The sequence below is a fragment of the Microtus oregoni genome, unplaced genomic scaffold, assembly GCF_018167655.1.
Source record: "Microtus oregoni isolate MIOR12 unplaced genomic scaffold, Mior012 000011F_ref0000422, whole genome shotgun sequence".
Lineage (NCBI taxonomy): Eukaryota > Metazoa > Chordata > Mammalia > Rodentia > Cricetidae > Microtus > Microtus oregoni.
The window spans coordinates 18,872,054-18,889,769 of record NW_024543070.1 but is presented as its reverse complement, the minus strand read 5'-3'; the positions used below and the strand labels follow the sequence as shown (position 1 = coordinate 18,889,769).

The following is a 17,716-nucleotide window of genomic DNA, read 5'->3' as shown; positions in this document are numbered from 1 at the left end:
GTGTCCAGCAGGCCAGTAATAAAAATGCCATTTACACACACTCTCAGTTTAGGTCTTTGATAATTTATAGAAGATTGCCAAAACACACGTAACTTATCTTTCTGTTCATTATTGCTTGTAACAGTAGGCATGGGGCTTCCTAATTGTCCTGATGAGGCACGTTCTCTGCAGAAACTGGATATGACTGAACCATGTTTGCCATGTGGGCCTGTGAGGCCCCCCCTCTCACGTTTCCCGACTGTATCAGGTTGCCTTGTCTATCTCTTGTAGACCTGCATTCATTTGTCTAATGTCTGCCTTTTCCACATATTCTACATAAACCTGAAAGCTGAGTCCTCCTATTTCTGTTATTTCTAGAAGATTCATTACTATTATTATTATTTCTGAAAGATGCATTATTATTATTATTATTATTATTTCTGAATATCCGTTGTCTACAATTTCTTTTCATATGACCCATTTTGCAACAATCGAAACACTTGGTATTCTGGTGTCTCCTTTTACCATTGGAAATTTCTTCTTCTACCCATGCTTCAGTGCCATAATCAAATGTAGCAACATTGAGTGTATGCAAGACCCATTCTTCCAAGGGCGCTGATCTGAGCTTTAAAGGCCCCAAAATCCTTTTACATTTCACATTTGCATTTTCATAAGCCAAAGACTCAATCATTATACGTCTTGCTTCTGGGTCAGATATCCCTATTTGTACAGCCTTAGTTAATCTTTGTAAAATGTCACTAAAGGGTTCTCTCTGACCCTGTTTAACTCTAACAAATGATTCCATTCTCTGTCCTTGGTCTTGTACCTTGTCCCAAGCCCTTAAGGCTGCTGTAGTACACATGGAGAGTGTGTTTTCATCCAAATTAGCTTGTTCCCGAGGGTCGGAAAAGAGCCCTTCACCTAGAATTTTATCTAGGGAAATGTCAATTCCCTTCGCTTCTTCCTGCTGTTCTAAAAGTCTAGCCTCTTGCCTGAATAAGCATTTCCATTTCAATTGCGGTCCACTCTCAAGTACCACAGAGCTCAGCTGGAGCCAGTCCGAGGGGGTTGCTCTGCTTGTTGTGGCCCAAGATCTTAGCATCTCTTTAACAAAAGAGGCTTGCATCCCAAAAGTCATAACAGCCTGTTTTATTTCCTTGAGATCATTCATACGGACAGGCTCCCATGTATCCTCCTTGATGACCCTAGGGTTTCCGGAACCAATCACCTTCTCTGTTGTTATTAATGGAAAGGCAGGTAGAGCTGTAGGTAGAGCTTTGTGGAAATTGTCCTGGAGAGATTTACCCATAGATGTAGTTAAAATTTGCCCTTCTACCCTTTGCTCTTCTTCTTCAGAATTTAGAAATTCCTCAACCTTTTCAATTCTATTCACCATTGCCTTCTGCAATGTCTGAATCTCCTGTCCAGAATTAAGTTCCAAAGCCTTCATTGAGGATTCTAAAGTATGAAGTTTGTCCGTTAGAGATAACATCTCATCATTGGACATAATTTTTATGGCATAAACCGTGCCTTCTTGTATTGACAATCTTTCCACCAATCTGTCATAACCTTTAGACAAAATCCGATTGTCACATTCAGCAGTTTTGATTCTCTCAGTTAATGTTTCATTTCCTACAGACAGGGACTGAATCTTATGGTCCAAATCAGCTGTTCCCTCTTCCATAGTAATGAATTTCTCCTTAATATCAGCCACTAATGTTTCAGTTTCTACAGAAAGGGACTGAAGCTTACGATTCACATCAGCTGTTCCCTATTCCATAGTAATGAATTTCTCCTTAATATCAGCCACTAATGTTTCAGTTCCTACAGAAAGGGACTGAAGCTTACGATCCAGATCAGCTGTTCCCTCTTCCATAGTAATGAATTTCTCCTTAATATCAGCCTGGAGAACTTCAAACTGATTCTCAATTGTTTTTAAGCATTCAATCTCTGCCTTAAGTATCCTGGATTCGTCTCATAAAGTCTTTATCATATTTCTATTATCAAACCATTTAGTGCCAATGAAAACTACGAATCCCAGAAGGATCCATAGATGTGCGGTGATAGACACCTCTTGTAAAATCTCCCACATGGTACAATTAAAAAAACTGTTAAATTCTTGAATACTAATGTGTTCAGACATTTTATTTATAAAAGAAAAATTTTTTACCTGCAATGATTGGTTCCTGCCAGTGGTGGTCTCTGTGTTTTTGGAGCCTGTCCTAGAACTAGCTCTTGTAGACCAGGCTGGCCTCGAACTCACAGAGATCCGCCCGTCTCTCCCTCCCGAGTGCTGAGATTAAAGGCGTGCACCACTACCGCCTGGCTGGTCTCGAACTCACAAAGATCCACCTGCCTCTGCCTCCCAAGTGCTGGGATTAAAGGCGTGCACCACCACTGCCTGGCTGGCCTCAAACTCACAAAGATCCGCCTGCCTCTGCTTCCCAAGTGCTGGGATTAAAGGCGTGCGCTACCACTGCCTGGCCCTCAAACTCACAGAGATCCGCCTGCCTTTGCCTCCCAAGTGCTGGTATCAAAGGCTTGTGCCACCACTGCCCGGCCAAGCCACTTTGTATCAGACCACATCTGCCGCTGTGGCAGCTTTTGTTGCAAAACCGCAGGTACTTGCGCTTCTGCTAATTCAGGCAGTGGGGTTCCGCTGCAAACTTAGCCAAGGCAGGCAGAATGGGCCTGTGTAGCCGAGTATGTCTCGGACTTGGCACTGGGGCCAGAGTCACGATCCCAGGAGGGTGCTGTGTTAGCTAGCGGGCTACCCGCTTGAATCGGGGGCAAAATAACCCCACGTTGGGCGCCAAAATGTAACGGCATAAACAAATGCAGACAGATTGTAAAAATATATATATCTATCGCTTTAATGTAGAAATAGACTTACAGAACCACCGTTCCCGTGGAGACCAGGAAGCAGAAGGGACGGCTGGGAGCACGCTCGCCAAATTTATAGGCAGACATTAGCCCGAGGCGAACGTGCCCCCCAAGGGGTGGGACCTATCCCTACAAGGCTCTCTTGTATGTTGCTCTTAGGGTTACCTGGGTCTCATTGTCATCATTTGTCTGTGTCCCATGCAAGTGTGTGTGTGTGTGTCCCTAGTTGTTGCAGGCTTCCAGAACAGACATTTGGAATACAATGCCCACCTGTTGCATTGCTAGAGCTTTGCCTGCTGTTGTGTAGTTCAGTCAGTCAATTGATTTTTATTTATTCCTTCATTGTTTTCTAGTTAAACCTCCAAGGTATTAGACAGGGACTCTGTCTTACTTTTATATCCCCTCTTAGTCTGCAGAAGTTAACCACCATGTCAGTTTGGGAACATGTTGAAGACCTGTTGCATCCATTTTGTATGCAATGTTGAAACACTTAGGCAAGATCACCATTCTCTGGTTGAGGTAGGAAAATTGTCCCAAGCTGGGAAGAGGAATGGTTGTGGGTATAACTGCAAGATAGCAGAGGCTTTAAGTCTTTGAGTGCTGTGCTAAAGAAGGTGGGCCTGGGATGCTTTAGTGGATGAAGGTGTCTGCCATCAAATCTTGTGGCCTGAATTTGATCCCCAGGACCCACATGGTTGGAGAGGATCAACTCCTGCAAGTTGTCCTCTTGAATTCCACATGTACAAAATAGATTTAAAAATGCCACTTAAAAATGTGTTTTTAAAGTTAAAGCAGAAGGATCTCATCTACTATAAAGGCTGATCTGATTGAACTGTGGCAGCCGGTGGCTATAATATGGTGTTAGTGGGTCCCCAGGCTCTATATACTCCAGTGCTGCTCATGTTGCTTGAAGTCACATTAAGGCCAATGGGATCAAAGCTGTGTAGTGTTCCCTAGGGGGTGGCTCAGACTTAGAGCACCATTCTGAAGAAGCAGTCTGGGTACTGATAAAGTTCACCCTGGGAGGAGGCAAGCAGCTTAGGTGCCTCCTCCAAAATAATCCCTTTGTCTCTCTGATATGTTATTCTCTCCTCTTTTCTGGGGAGCTGGAGTGAGGGCTCAGTGGTTAAAAGCACATGGTGCTTCAGAACCATCTGAAACTCAGTCCCAGGGGATTCCATACCCTCTTCTGGCCTATGAGTATGCCAAGCATGCATTGCATGAAGGCAGAACTCCCATACACATAAAATAAATGTTTAAAAAAATTAATGGCTTTATTGGATGAAAAACAGGCAGTGGTTTCAGCACGGGCCTGGCACATAAATGACTGCTTACTATATTTAGTTCTGTGCTGGGATGAAGAATGGCAGATCTTTACCTCCTTCTGGACCTCTAGGTGTGTGCAGAAGTGAGTTTGGCCAGGAACCAGCAAAAGTAAAGCTTTGATGATGCCTGTGCTTTAGTTTAGTTTGTGCATAGCGTCCTGCTCACTGATCCCATCGCTGCCTTTGACTCAACAGTCTTGTTGAGTAGAAATGAGTCGCAGTGAGAAAGCCAAGTATTCATTAATGCTAGCCTTGGCGTGTACACACACACACTCTCTCTCTCTTCAGTGTTGGATTTACTGCTTCTTTGATTCTCACCAGTCTTAAGGTTACCAATGGTAGTCTTTGATCCCACTTGTCACTTTTCACTCAGTCCTTCACCTCTTTTTTTTTAAAATACATTATTTTTGTGTGTGCATTAATGGAGACCATAGGACAACTTGTGGAAGTCAGTCCTCTCCTTCTACCATGTGGGTCCCCGATATCAAACTCAGGTTGTCAGGCTTGGTAGCAAGTGCCTTACCCACTGAGGCATCTTACCAACCCAGGTCTTAGTTTTAAGTAAGTACATCTCCTTTTCTTATGCTCTGTGCAGTCTTAGTATCCCTCATTTTTCTGCTAAGCAAAAATCAGATCAGTGTAGCCATTCTGATGGAAGTTTCTGAGGCGGGAACTTGTGAGGGCCCTTGGTGTCCTGTGGGTTAAGTCATTCCTCCAGCTCTGGTCTTCGAATCTGTAACCTTCCCACACCTGAACCTCTAACCAGTTTTACCAGTCCCGTTGGAATATCTGCCTCCTACTGTTGTGCCCCTGTGACCACTGCTTCCCTCTAGGAGAGGTCCCTGTCATTGTTGTTGGCTGAGGTTACCACCCAGCATCCTTAACTTGCTCACTGCCTCTGTTCTTTCTTTATATGATTATGTTCCTCATTTTGGGGTTGGGGGAACACACCTCTCAGCCTCTCTCTATCTCAGTCTCCTTTGCAGGGAAGCCCTGTCCTCTTCTCTTTACCTGCATTTCTTTGTTAAAATATGCTTTCCCTTTATAAATTTTATTTTTATTGAGCTCTACATTTTTCTCTGCTCCCCTCCCTGCCTCTCCTCTCCTCCCTTCAATCCTCCCCCAAGGTCCCCATGCTCCCAATTTACTCAGGAGATCTTGCCTTTTTATTCTTTCTACTTCCATGTACATTATATCTATGTAAGTCTCTCTTAGTGTCTGTATTGTTGTCTAAGTTCTCTGGGATTGTGGTTTGTAGGCTGGCTTTCTTTGTTTTATGTTTAAAAACCACCTATGAGTGAGTACATGTGATAATTGTCTTTCTGTGTCTGGGTTACCTCACTCAGAATAATGTTTTCTAGCTCCATCCATTTTCCTGCAAAATTTAAGATATTGTTATTTTTTTCTGCTGTGTAGTACTCCATTGTGTAAATGTACCACATTTTTCTTTCCCATTCTTTGATCAAGGGGTATTTAGGTTGTTTCCACGTTCTGGCTATGACAAAAAAGCTGCTATGAACATAGTTGAGCACATGTCCTTGTGGCACGATTGAGCATCCTTTGGATATATACCCAAAAGTGGTATTACTGGCTCCTGAGGGAGGTTGTTTCCTAATTTTCTAAGAAATCGCCACACTGACATCCAAAGGGGTTGAACCAGCCTGCATTCCCATCAGCAGTGCAGAAGTGTTCCCTTTTCCCCACAACCTCTCCAGCATAAGTTGTCATCAGTGTTTTTGATCTTGGCCATTCTTTCAAGTGTAAGATAGAATCTCAGAGTTGTTTTGATTTGCAATTTTCTGATGACTAAGGATGTTGAACATTTCCTTAAGTGTCTTTCGGCCATCTTAGATTCTCTGTTGAGAGTTCTCTGTTCAGGTCTGTACTCCATTTTTTTATTGGAGTATGAGATCTTTTGGTGTGCAATTTCTTGAGTTCTTTGTATATTTTGGAGATCATACCTCTGTCTGATGTGGGGTTAGTGAAGATCTTTTCCCATTCTGTAGGCTGTTGTTTTGTCTTGTTGACCGTGTCCTTTGCTTTACAGAAGCTTTTCAGTTTCAGGAGGTCCCATTTATTATTTCTCTCAGTGTCTGTGCTGCTGGGGTTATATTTAGGAAGTGGTTCCCTGTGCCAATGTGTTCAAGTGTACTTCCCACTTTCTGTTCTATAAGGTTCAGTGTGGCTGGCTTTATGTTGAGGTCTTTGATCCGTTTGGATTTTTGTGCATGGTGAAAGATAAGGGTCTATTTTCATTTTTGTACATGTTGATACCCAGTTATGCCAGCACCACTTGTTAAATATGATTTCTTTTTCCGTTTGATATTTTTTTGCTTCTTTCTCAAAGATCAGGTTTTCGAAGATGTGTTGATTGATATCCAGGTCTTCTGTTCGGTTCCATTGGTCCTCCTGTCTGTTCTTATGCCAATACCAGGCTGTTTTCAGTGCTGTAGCTCTGTAGTAGAGTTTGAAGTCAGGGATTGTGATGCCTCCAGAGGTTCTTTTATTGCATAGGATTGTTTTGGCTATCCTGGGTTTTTGCTTTTCCAAATGAAGTTGAGTACTGTTCTTTCTAGGTCTTTGATGAATTTTGCTGGGATTGAGAATAAAATATGTTTTCTTGAAGGCTGATTTTGCTAAGTTCCATACTTAAGTAGCCAATTTATAACCTTTTTTTCAGTTACTGTGCCCAAGAGTGAGCCCCAGCTTCCAAAGCCAGATTACTCTCAATAGTTAACTCCCACTTGCTTGGGTCTACACTGTGGCTTCCCTGATCAAACAGCAGGTCTGACTGGCTCTGTCTTCCCTGTTGGGAATGTGCATGTTCCCGCCCAAAGGCCCCTTACCCTGGGCACCAGCCCCTGGGCCACAGTCTGACTGTGTCATCTGCTGCTCCATGCTCTCCTAAGGTGTCTGTATCACTCGTCCTGTCATCTGCTGCTTTTCTCATCTGAGCTGGGATCCAGCCAGTGAGCTAAATTGCTCACCAACATTCACCAATCTCAGTCTACCAACATTTCTCCCACCTGCACGTCCCATTGCTCTGCTCACAGATCTGCCTGTTGCCACTCAACGTGATGGCTCCGTTTGCAGCGCTCTAGGAGGTCATATAGTTGACTCGGGTCTTTGCCCATTGCTCCTGTGGTTTCCTGTTAGAATAGCTGAGTGAGTGAACACAGGAAAAGGAGCTTTTCTTTCAACAGTTCTTAGGACCCAGATAGGCTATGGGCAGGCGCTGCTGTGGAAACCTCTCTAGACATAGCACACCAGCCCTGCGACCAGAGCTCGGAGGTCACCCTGACAGGGTCTTTGTGGCTCTGATACCTTGTGATCCCTGCCCACCACTGTTCTTCGTTCTCTAGGGTAGGCCCCGCCTTTGCCTGTCAGAACCCATGCTCATGTCCCTGAGTGCCTCCCACATGTTCTGTCACTTGGTCCTCACAACAAGGCTCTTGCCATGACTTGCCTTAGGGCCTGGAGGAGACCTCAGTGCCCTCCTGTCACAGGCTGGTTGTCTGGGCTAAAAGCCAACCCCAGCTGTCCTGCCTAATAACGGTGTCAATCAGTAGCTAATGAGGAGAGGCTGGCAGGTTGTACAAACACAAATTTTACTTAAAGCAGAGAATGAGCGGCAGCAGTCCATCCCGTTGGTATACACTGATTTCTTATCTGCTGTATTCTCTTTTTCTTTGCTAAAAGTAAAATAAGACTTCCAATAATATATTGCTTTGTTTTATTTCTCAAAATAGCCTTGAGAAATCCAGAGAGAAAGTCCAGCATTAATTTGTCATTTTCTTGTTGTCATAAAGTGGGACTTTTATGGGAATGCTTTCTCTTGTATAAAACATACCTAATTTAAAGACTTTTGACCAAGGGTAGTTTTCACCTTCATGTGCAGATGCAGATCCCTTGGGAAACTGTATTAAAAGTGAAATCTTTGTTGCAGCAAGCCTGAGCTCTCCACCCTATGAAAGGAGCTCTCTTTAAAGAGTGAGGGCGTGGCCAGGCAGTGGTGGGGCCTGCCTCTAATTAGCACTTGGGAGGCAGAGGAAAGTGGATCTTGGTGAGTTTGAGGCCGGCTTGGTCTACAAAGCAAGTTCCTAAACAGCCAGGACTGGTAACACAGAAAAACCCTGTCTCCAAAAACCAAGAAAAAAAAAAAAGGTGAAGGTGTGGAGGCCACACAAATGACTCTGGTGACTATGCTCTGGGCCGTCATGCTCTGCCGAGATGTCATTCCAGGAGTCTGGAGGCAGGGGACTCTGTCTGACTCATCGTCTTTTGTCTTGGCTGCAGACCCCCGAGGAATTGGATGACTCTGACTTTGAGACGGAAGATTTTGATGTCAGAAGTAGGACAAGCGTACAGACGGAAGATGACCAGCTGATAGCTGGACAAAGTGCCCGGGTGAGAATCCACTCCCTGGCCCTCTGACTTACTCTGTAAGGCTCCCTGGCTGTTTTCTCCTCTAGGATATTTAGTAGTATTCAGGGCTCCATTCTTGTCTGTTTTTGGTGTTATGACCTAAATCCTAAGTCATGGCACCTACTGGTCATTTGTAGCTTCCCACCACATGCCTCCTCAGCTAGGAACAAGGCTAGAACCTGGGGCCTCGACTACCCGTTGGGCTGCTAGTTTATGGTACCCCGAGCCAGAAAAGGCTGCCAATCTAATCAGAATGTTTGTTAAAAGGAATTTTGAAATACTTCTACCCGCTGTAGTGATAACTATGGGAGTGAGCTCTTAATTATTCATGGGCCTTAAAAACAACCCCCAAAAAGCCCATAAAACCCACTAGTACATTCAAGAAAACCAGTCAGCACCATTGCATTGGAGTCATTCAGCCCAATAAGATCTCTGCTTTTGGAAATATGCCAAGATGTATCTCTAAGAAGTCTATTTTCTCACTCCATGGAAATCCATCAGAGAGCTTGTCCCTGCTCTAGGCCTTACTGAGTCATGAGCACTTGGAGCGCTAAGAGGATGGAACCCAGGCTGTGGGCTTGAATTGGCAATTGGACTCCAAAGTTCTACTTGTCAAGTAGCTAAGGTGTATGTTCCTCAGCATTCTCTGTCTTCTCACACTACCTCTAGTAGGCCTCTCTAACTTGGGAATGTCTGTCGAGGGCTCCACCCACACACCCCTTTCTCTCCTTTCCTATTGCCACAAAGAGCAGCAAGCTTGAAACTTTGAAGAGTCAAGCCGTCAGATCAGCACAGGTGGCTGTGAAGCCACTGAGTTAACATCCTGTGCTGTTTCCTCCAGATTCAGACATGTTCCGGAAGTGGGTCAGGAACTTAGGCTGCAGAAAATTTCTGCAAGGATAATAGCCCTTCAGGCAAAGTGAAACTATTAAAGCATTATCCCACTACTCATGTTGTGGATTGCTGCTAAAAGTCTTCTTGGCTAATGCCCTGTGAGAACTTCCTAAGAGTGGTTTGGTTTGTGATTGTAGGCGATCATGGCTCAGCTTCCTCAGGAGCAAAAAGCAAAGATTGCAGAACAGGTGGCCAGCTTCCAGGAAGAAAAGAGCAAGCTGGATGCTGAGGTATCCAAATGGGATGACAGTGGCAATGACATCATCGTGCTGGCCAAGCAGATGTGCATGATCATGATGGAGATGACCGACTTCACCCGGTGAGCAGAAGCCCACTCTGCAGAGAGGGGGCGTTTACTTTTCCACGACCCTGATGCTTTGTTGACATCTCTTCTCCATTCACCTCCAAGCAGGAGGGGCTTCATAGACAGGGATCCTGTTCTCTTTTCAGAGGCAAAGGGCCACTCAAAAATACATCAGATGTGATCAGTGCTGCCAAGAAAATCGCTGAAGCGGGATCCAGGATGGATAAGCTTGGCCGAACAATCGCAGATCATGTAAGTGGCAGTCTGTCTGGCCCACTGCTGAGGTAGCTGTCTGTAATAATTTTCAGGGGTCACAGTTTATCATCTTTGAAAACTGTCCTAACCTACTTAATTAATCCCAGTATACGTTCCTAAGGATTTCTCAGATCTGCTTCTCTGACAAGTCTCAGAGGAGTTGGGTGTGTATGTCTAAAAACTTTCTATCCCTAAATCATTAAAACCAGCCTCTACCATTTCTTTCCTTTCTCCCTCCTGAGAACTCCATATCTGGGCAGAAGCACTGGCACTGATGTATGGCGACCTCTTGCTGAGGTTTCTGTAGAACTTGGGAGCTTTGGGGACTGTTAGAGGTGGGACAGGCTTCTCTATCATAGTACATTCCTGTGGTGCTGCGACTTCAGCCAGAAAAGTTCTGTCAGTTGTGGGTTTTCAGGTTATCCATGCTGCAGAATGAGTGACAGCTGCCCCTCGTTACTCAAGCCACCATTTGATGGTCATTCTTGACTACCCAGTAAAAAGGCTTGTGGACCTGGTCTTTGCTGTCTGAAGTCAGTAGCTCTATTGATCTTTCACCTACCTGGACCACTGTGGCCTATGGCCTGTTCTTTTCTCCATTCTGCACACAGCCATCAACACTGTCATTTCACATTGCAAATCAGACTTGAATCTGTCCTGCTTTGGTGGCATCTTGGGAAAAATTTAAAAGCTTTCAGCATGGAGTATAGGCTCCATTTTATACCATGCTGCTGCTCACTTCATCCCCGCCCCCACCTTGATGAGAGCACTGTGTTTCCCTCTCTGATGAGACCTAAACACCTGGGCTTCAGTGCAGTCTGGACAGGGCCACACTTCTAATTTTTGGTAATCATCTCTGCCTAGAGTGAGTGTCTATCATCAGGGGCTTATCTTGTGCACCCCTTGTTGAGCAGACAGTGCCTGAGGCAGAGATGGTTCATTTACATAACTCAGAACCTTGACTTTTCTGTAAGACTAGGCCCTTCCTTGAAATCACCTTGTAGGGCCAGGAGCTTCTCCCTGGGGCTGGAAACCTAGGCGTAGGGTGGTCGTTTGCCAGCAGGCGCTGAGGCTCAGGGTGCGTCACTGTGTACCCCATGCAGTGCTGCCTGGGTTGTTCCTTTGGGAAAGGAGGGAGCATGCTAGTACCTACAGGGAGCCTTTGAGAAACAGCCCTGGGAGCAGGGGATTGTCTCAGTGGGGCTGGGAACAGCGCTGAGCTTCTTGTCCCCTCAGTGCCCAGACTCCGCCTGCAAGCAGGACCTGCTGGCCTACCTCCAGCGCATCGCTCTCTACTGCCACCAGCTCAACATCTGTAGCAAGGTCAAGGCGGAAGTGCAGAACCTTGGTGGAGAGCTTGTTGTCTCCGGGGTAAGTGTGGCAATGAGACGTGGTGGCTAGTGGGCATTTGCTGAAAGTATATGCCCTACATACCACCTACCTACTTCAGACACAGAAAGTATAGAGACCAGAAACTGCAAACCCCTTCTGGTTCCCAGAGCCCCACAGACCACACACTATCTCTGAACTACAGCACTTTTTAGACGGCATGATTGGTGACAGCTGGAGCCATTGCCAGTCCTGGTCTCTTTCTTTTTCCAGCTGCTCTTTGGGAAGGGGTGTTTTTACTTTCCCCACCCCCAGAGTAATGAAGCCTGCTCAGAAATGACCAAGTAGAGCTGTGCAGGCTGCTTTCTCAGTGTCTACCCACAAAGAGCTGAATTGTAGCAGTTCATCAGCTCACCATGAGCAAGAAGAGGAGAGAGAACACTATTCTCTAATGGGAGACCAGACCCCATACCTGAGATCACCAGTGTGTGTTGGATGGAAGTGGTCTGACTTCAAGTCTTCTCTGTCGCTATTCATGCACCAGTGCTACACAGCCTTCCGGTCACTCAGGACCATCCAGAAAGTCCCTGGCCCTGGGGGACAGGGTTGCTGAGGTGATCTTATATTTTGTGTTGTCACCATTTCTTCTCAAAGGCAAGTATTTGCGGGTTACATGGATAAGAACTGCCATTGAGAGACCAGTAACAGCCTCTGCACAGTGCTGCGGAGACCTCCAGGCCCTGAACCTGAGGTGGTGGAGGCCCTCTGCTGTGACCAGGCCTGCGTCTATGCAGGGAGCGTCAGGCTTTTCACCACTCCATCTCTCCCTTGTAGGTGGACAGCGCCATGTCCCTGATCCAGGCAGCCAAGAACTTGATGAATGCCGTGGTGCAGACAGTGAAGGCTTCCTATGTCGCCTCCACCAAATACCAGAAGTCACAGGGCATGGCGTCCCTCAACCTTCCGGCTGTGTCATGGAAGATGAAGGCTCCTGAGAAGAAGCCCTTGGTGAAGAGGGAGAAGCAGGATGAAACACAGACCAAGATTAAACGAGCCTCGCAGAAGAAGCATGTGAGCCCCGTGCAGGCCCTTAGTGAGTTCAAAGCCATGGACAGCATCTGAGCTGCTCTGCCCATGGGGCCTACAAATGCTTCACGCAAGTGTATTTGCTAAGTAGAAAACACTTAGATTCCACGGGAGGTAGCAGATTTCCAACCCAACCAGGTGGTAAATTTTGCAAGGACATGATTGTGTTAAAGCTGTTTAAAAAAAAAAAAAGCTTTAGAATTCAGAAGTATATTTCTAGCTATATTTTTATAAGCTTAAATGAAAATAAAAGTTCCTTAACCAAAGAGTACCACATTAACTTCTGGTCACATTTCAGAATCGGATGAGGTCTGTTTTCTAGGTAGAGATGCGGGCTGGAGGAGAGAGATGCCTTCAGCCCTACCATTGGGCAGCGTGGAGTTAAATGGCCAAGTGGACCCAGGGTAAGCCACTGGGCAGCCTGAGAAACAGCCTAGAGAAGGAACTTCTGAAGAATAAACCATAGGAAACAGTAAAGCATAATGTATTGTGTAGGAAATTGATTGCTTGCTTTATGAAACAAAGTGGGATTAGAATGCATGGCTACAGTTACTAATGCTCTGCTGCAGGACATCAATAGAGCTGCTTTTTCAGGCTAGAGAGATGTGATGCCATAATCAGAACACGCTTCCCCATTATTCCAGCATCAAATGCAAATTCATCATCGGCCTTACTTCACATAACTGCAGTGTTTCCTGCCTTGGGCTGGCAGAGAAGCCTGGCAGAATAGTGTTTGCCTAGGCAGTGACTTAGACTCCACCTTATTTGTGATTTCTATAGCAATTACCATAGCTATGAGTAAGATTTTACTACTGTCTTATTTAAATTTTATGAATCTGACTGTTTTTTACACTAATTTTCCCAATAAAGTCCACTATGAAACCAAGAATAAGAAGTTATTCCTTTGCCTTCAGTAAGAATCGCAGACTTGCCGGGCGATGGTGGCGCACGCCTTTAATCCCAGCACTCGGGAGGCAGAGGCAGGCGGATCTCGGTGAGTTCGAGACCAGCCTGGTCTACAGAGCTAGTTCCAGGACAGGCTCCAAAGCTACAGAGAAACCCTGTCTCGAAAAACCAAAAAAAAAAAAAAAAAGAAAGAAAAAAAAAAAGAGAATCGCAGACTTCTGACTCATCATGCCTCTGAACCCCCAGCGCCCCACTTCCCAGGATAGTAGCTGCCTAGGGAGGGAAGGTGCCAGCTCTCAGCTCACGCAGGAGGTCAGGGCGTCGGCGGCCCAGCCAGTGTCCTTCCCCTCTGAGTTTTCATAACCGTTCTTCAGGATTCAAGTCATATCAGCACTTGACCGGGACGTGATGGCTGTGGCCATTGTCACCTTACAAGAGTCTCTCCTTTCTGCTATTTCAATCAACTCTTACCTTGCCCTCTCAGTTGCTGTCCCCTGGTCAAGGTTACGGCCTTCCACAGTCTGTCAGACTGAGCCTTTGTTCCTATCAAACCTGCTTATGAGAGGGACACACTTCCTAGTCACGCTTCCTTCAGTGTGCCTTCACACACACACACACCCTCCACTCCTGCAGTGCCTGAACCCTGTCCTCCCTCTTGATCTTCCTCAGATTCCTGGCTTTAAATGGTTGATGTTAAGCTTGATGCTCTTAGCTGTTCAGCCTGGCCAGAGCACACCTGCTGTCTGCTCTCCCTACATCAAGTCCCTCCCTGCTATTTCCCACCTTGCCTGCATTCCCAGTCACCCTTTTTCTGGCTAAGTAGCAAAATGAGAGCACCTTTAAGACGCTCACACGGTCTCCGGTTGTGTCCACCTCTGCAGTAATCTTACCTCGGAGACGTCCCTACAGTGCATGCAGTCATGCATCACAGCTGAGAGGTGGCTGCATGGGCTGATGCGCTTCCAAGCTTGCTGGGTGCCATTGCCAGGCCCAGTTTCTTGTCACATGGACTCTTCCATAGAGTGACTCACATGGCAGCTGCCTTCCCAAGTGGTCTAGTCTTCTTTGGAGGCCATTTCCCAGCTGCCCTGCGGCACTATGCTGGTGTACTTAAGTCACCAGGTTTGTTTTTGCTGGTCACATCTTGTTTGAATGACTAGGACCTAGGTCACTTGCTGCACGTGTAAGGGAGTTAAGTCCCCATCACCGACACCACCAGACTCCCTGCAGTGTTTGTAGTTGTTTGTAACAAATCTTGCCTCAAGTTTATAAATACAGCATAGGCTACCAACCATCTGCAAATGCCGTGGAGGGCAACACCAACACCCGTCCATCGGTCTTCAACATGGGCCTCATGGTGGAGCTGGAGTCCTGGCCTGGGTTTGGGCCCTGGGCTTTGGTTTGCAGTACCTGGGTGATGGAAACAAGTCAACCCAGCTTGTCCTGGACCCTCTGGTACTCCAGGCTTCTGTGGCCTCGGCACTGCCTATGCCTCGCATTGTTGACCCCTTAAGAGATTCATCTTTGTGCTGGGTTTCTGGATGTCTTTTCTGTGTGGTTCTTAGATGGGGCCAACTTTGCCCTGTAACCTTGCAATGCCCCAAGCGCCTGGGACTGGAAGAGAAGACCTTCGCAAGCTACTGCCATAGCTTGTCAGCCAAGCTCTGCATGCTGTCCGCCCCCAGCCAGTTCACTTGCTGCATCACCACAAGTCCTGGTGCCTCTCTATCCAGTCTGCTTTCCAGCTCCGGCATTGCCACAGCAATCAAGCCCAGCTTCTGCATCAAGTCCTTTATCAGCCTGTCTTGTGTCTGAGGCTGGGGCCTTACTATCTACACCCACACACTGCTCTCTGGGATCCCATCTTTCCCATGTCTGCCACTTCATGTCCTAGGCATGGTCTTGACTGTGTCCTCTATCAGAATAGTGGAGTTGTTTGTAAAAAGCGGGCAACTGAAGAAGCCAGATCAAGATCTTGAAACACTTAGGAGTCCTTGCAGATCTTGTGGTGCCATGGAGTATGCAATGTGACTCACTGTGTGGGGACCTCATGAGGATCCCAGGGAGGTGCTGGTCCCTGCCCCTTGACATTTTTCAGGACATCACTCCCCTCTGCCTCATACTGCTGACCTGGGTCCAGGAAGACCTGCTCCTCTCAACTTGGTGAGGCCTGAGTGAGCAAAGGCGCAAGTCCCTATTCTGCGTGTTGCTCCCTCACCTGCCGCTGACACCCAGGCCTCTTTATCCGCAAGGTCTGTACGTTCCTAACCACCCTGCCCCCTCTGTGCCCTCTTCCCAACTTAACCTCTGTAGCACCCAATTGCTCAGAGCTTCCAGGCCCAACCTGCTGGACCTTCCACAGGGCCAGGGCCACCTCCCCAAGAAGGAGCTGCTGCGATGAACATTCCAGAGTCCTCCAGTTCTTAGCATGTCACCCGTATCTGCAGCATGGCAGGTGTCCGTGTTCTCATCTCTTGAGCCCTCAGGCTGAGGCAATAGATGCAGAGGCAAAACCCCTCATCCAAGTTACCTGGACCACGTGGCTTGACCCCAACACCAAGTTCAAGTTCTAATCCCACCAACATCCCCCAGGTGCCAGCCGTCCATGAGCTTCAGCTGTATGTGGTACCTACCTGCTCTAGACTTTTGTGGCGGTTCAGATTTCTCTCTCAGCTCCTTGATGCCTGTGTTGTTGCCATGGTGCAGGGCTCAGCTCCTGTCTGTCCCACCATGACAGCGTATAGGCCTGTGGCACCCAAACAGTGTCTGCTGCTAAAGTGTCCAGGGCGGGGCCGGGAGAGGCTCTGCACATCAGGGAGCTAAACATGTTAGAAACCATAGCTGTTGGTCAGTGTTGCTGGTCAGTTTTCACCAGGTCCTGGGCTACCTCATGTCACCACTGTGCTCACACGTACGTCTGATTGGCAGCATTTTCTGCCCTTTTAAAAATGTATTTGTATATTTATTTTTTAGTTTTGAGATGGCCTCACACTGTTGACCAGGCTGTCCTTAAACTTTGAACCCTCCTGACTTACTCCCAGTATCAGAATTACATGCATGGTGAGTCACCATGTCTACATCACTTTTTTTTTAAATTTTTCAACATAATATTTTTATTGTTTATTTGGGAATTTCATATGGTACACCCCGTTTACACTTACTTCCCATTCCTCCCTTGCTACACCCCCCCCCCAGCCTTGTGCTCCCTTGCCAAAGCCCCTGAAACACCAAGTCTTATTTGTATTGCCCATATACTTATTGTAGCATGGTCAAACTCCCCCTGACCAGCCCCTTAATGAAAACTGAGGTGTCCTCCTATCATCTCCCAACGCCCCTACCGTCCCTCCCCCAGCCACCAGAAACCATCAACTGTGAAGACCTATACTGCAGCATCTTTATCACAATTTTTAAGGTCTCTCTTCCAGAGCTTCAGGTCTGTACTTTTGGGGGTAGGGAAGGTTCACAGAGGCCTTCAATGTCTCTCTCGGTTATGAGTCTGCAGTCACCAACACCACTGGAAGGAAAGGGTCCTTGCGACAGCAGCCAGCGACAGCGTGCATCACGGACTTCCACACAGTTTCTGGTGGCAACACGGACCACAGATACATGGCCTCTGGCGGCAGCACAGATCACAGAAGTCTTTCGAGGAGACAATGTAGAAAACGAACTGTTCTTCATCTCGAATATCTTGTTGTTGCTCAGAGACAGGGTGATCATTCATTTGGGCAGTGTGTTGGGGAGAGGAGCAATGCAAGCTCCAGGCCGCTGTACCCCACACTGCCCTTGGTGCCCACCACTTTCCTGGTACCCTGGTCATGACCACCATGTTTGCAGCCAACCGGTAGTGTTCTCTCCTCAAGCAGGGCAAGTAGCAGCCACAGCAGCAGCTACAGCTCAGTGTGCAGCGACAAGACGAGGCAGGCCCTTTGATTTCCTGTTGCCACACTATGTAACATGTCACTGCCACCACATCTCTAGTTCCACCTGTCCCCACTGCCCCTCTGTTCTGCCATCTTTCTTTCCAATTAATTTTTCTTTTCTTTTCTACATGCTAGGAATATATCCGTAATCAGTGTTCTTAATGACTCTAACTTCATGGATCCCACATATATATTCTTTTTTTTTTAAATTTATTTATTAAAGATTTCTGCCTCCTCCCCGCCACCGCCTCCCATTTCCCTCCCTCTCCCCCTCTATATCACTTTCTTAGAATTCAAGCTTCCATCTTTGAATGGGTGTCCCAGGTTCTTTGGTACAGGTTGTTACCATGTCCTATCACTGTCCCATCCTGATTGCTGTTCTGAACCAGAGTTGGCGTAGGATCCCGGGC

General features: G+C 46.8%; 1 protein-coding gene across 1 annotated transcript in view; it reads left to right on the top strand.

Annotated features, from left to right (window-relative positions):
• The window catches only part of LOC121453178 (catenin alpha-1), a 135,445-nt gene extending 122,763 nt beyond the window's left edge, over positions 1-12,682 (top strand). Inside the window, exons 14-18 of the mRNA XM_041659708.1 lie at positions 8,484-8,594; positions 9,644-9,825; positions 9,957-10,062; positions 11,302-11,436; positions 12,229-12,682. Of these exons, the coding sequence (XP_041515642.1) occupies positions 8,484-8,594; positions 9,644-9,825; positions 9,957-10,062; positions 11,302-11,436; positions 12,229-12,516 (822 nt within the window). The 3' untranslated portion in view covers positions 12,517-12,682. The remainder of the gene's footprint in view (positions 1-8,483; positions 8,595-9,643; positions 9,826-9,956; positions 10,063-11,301; positions 11,437-12,228) is intronic.
• The last annotated feature ends 5,034 nt before the right edge of the window (positions 12,683-17,716 follow it).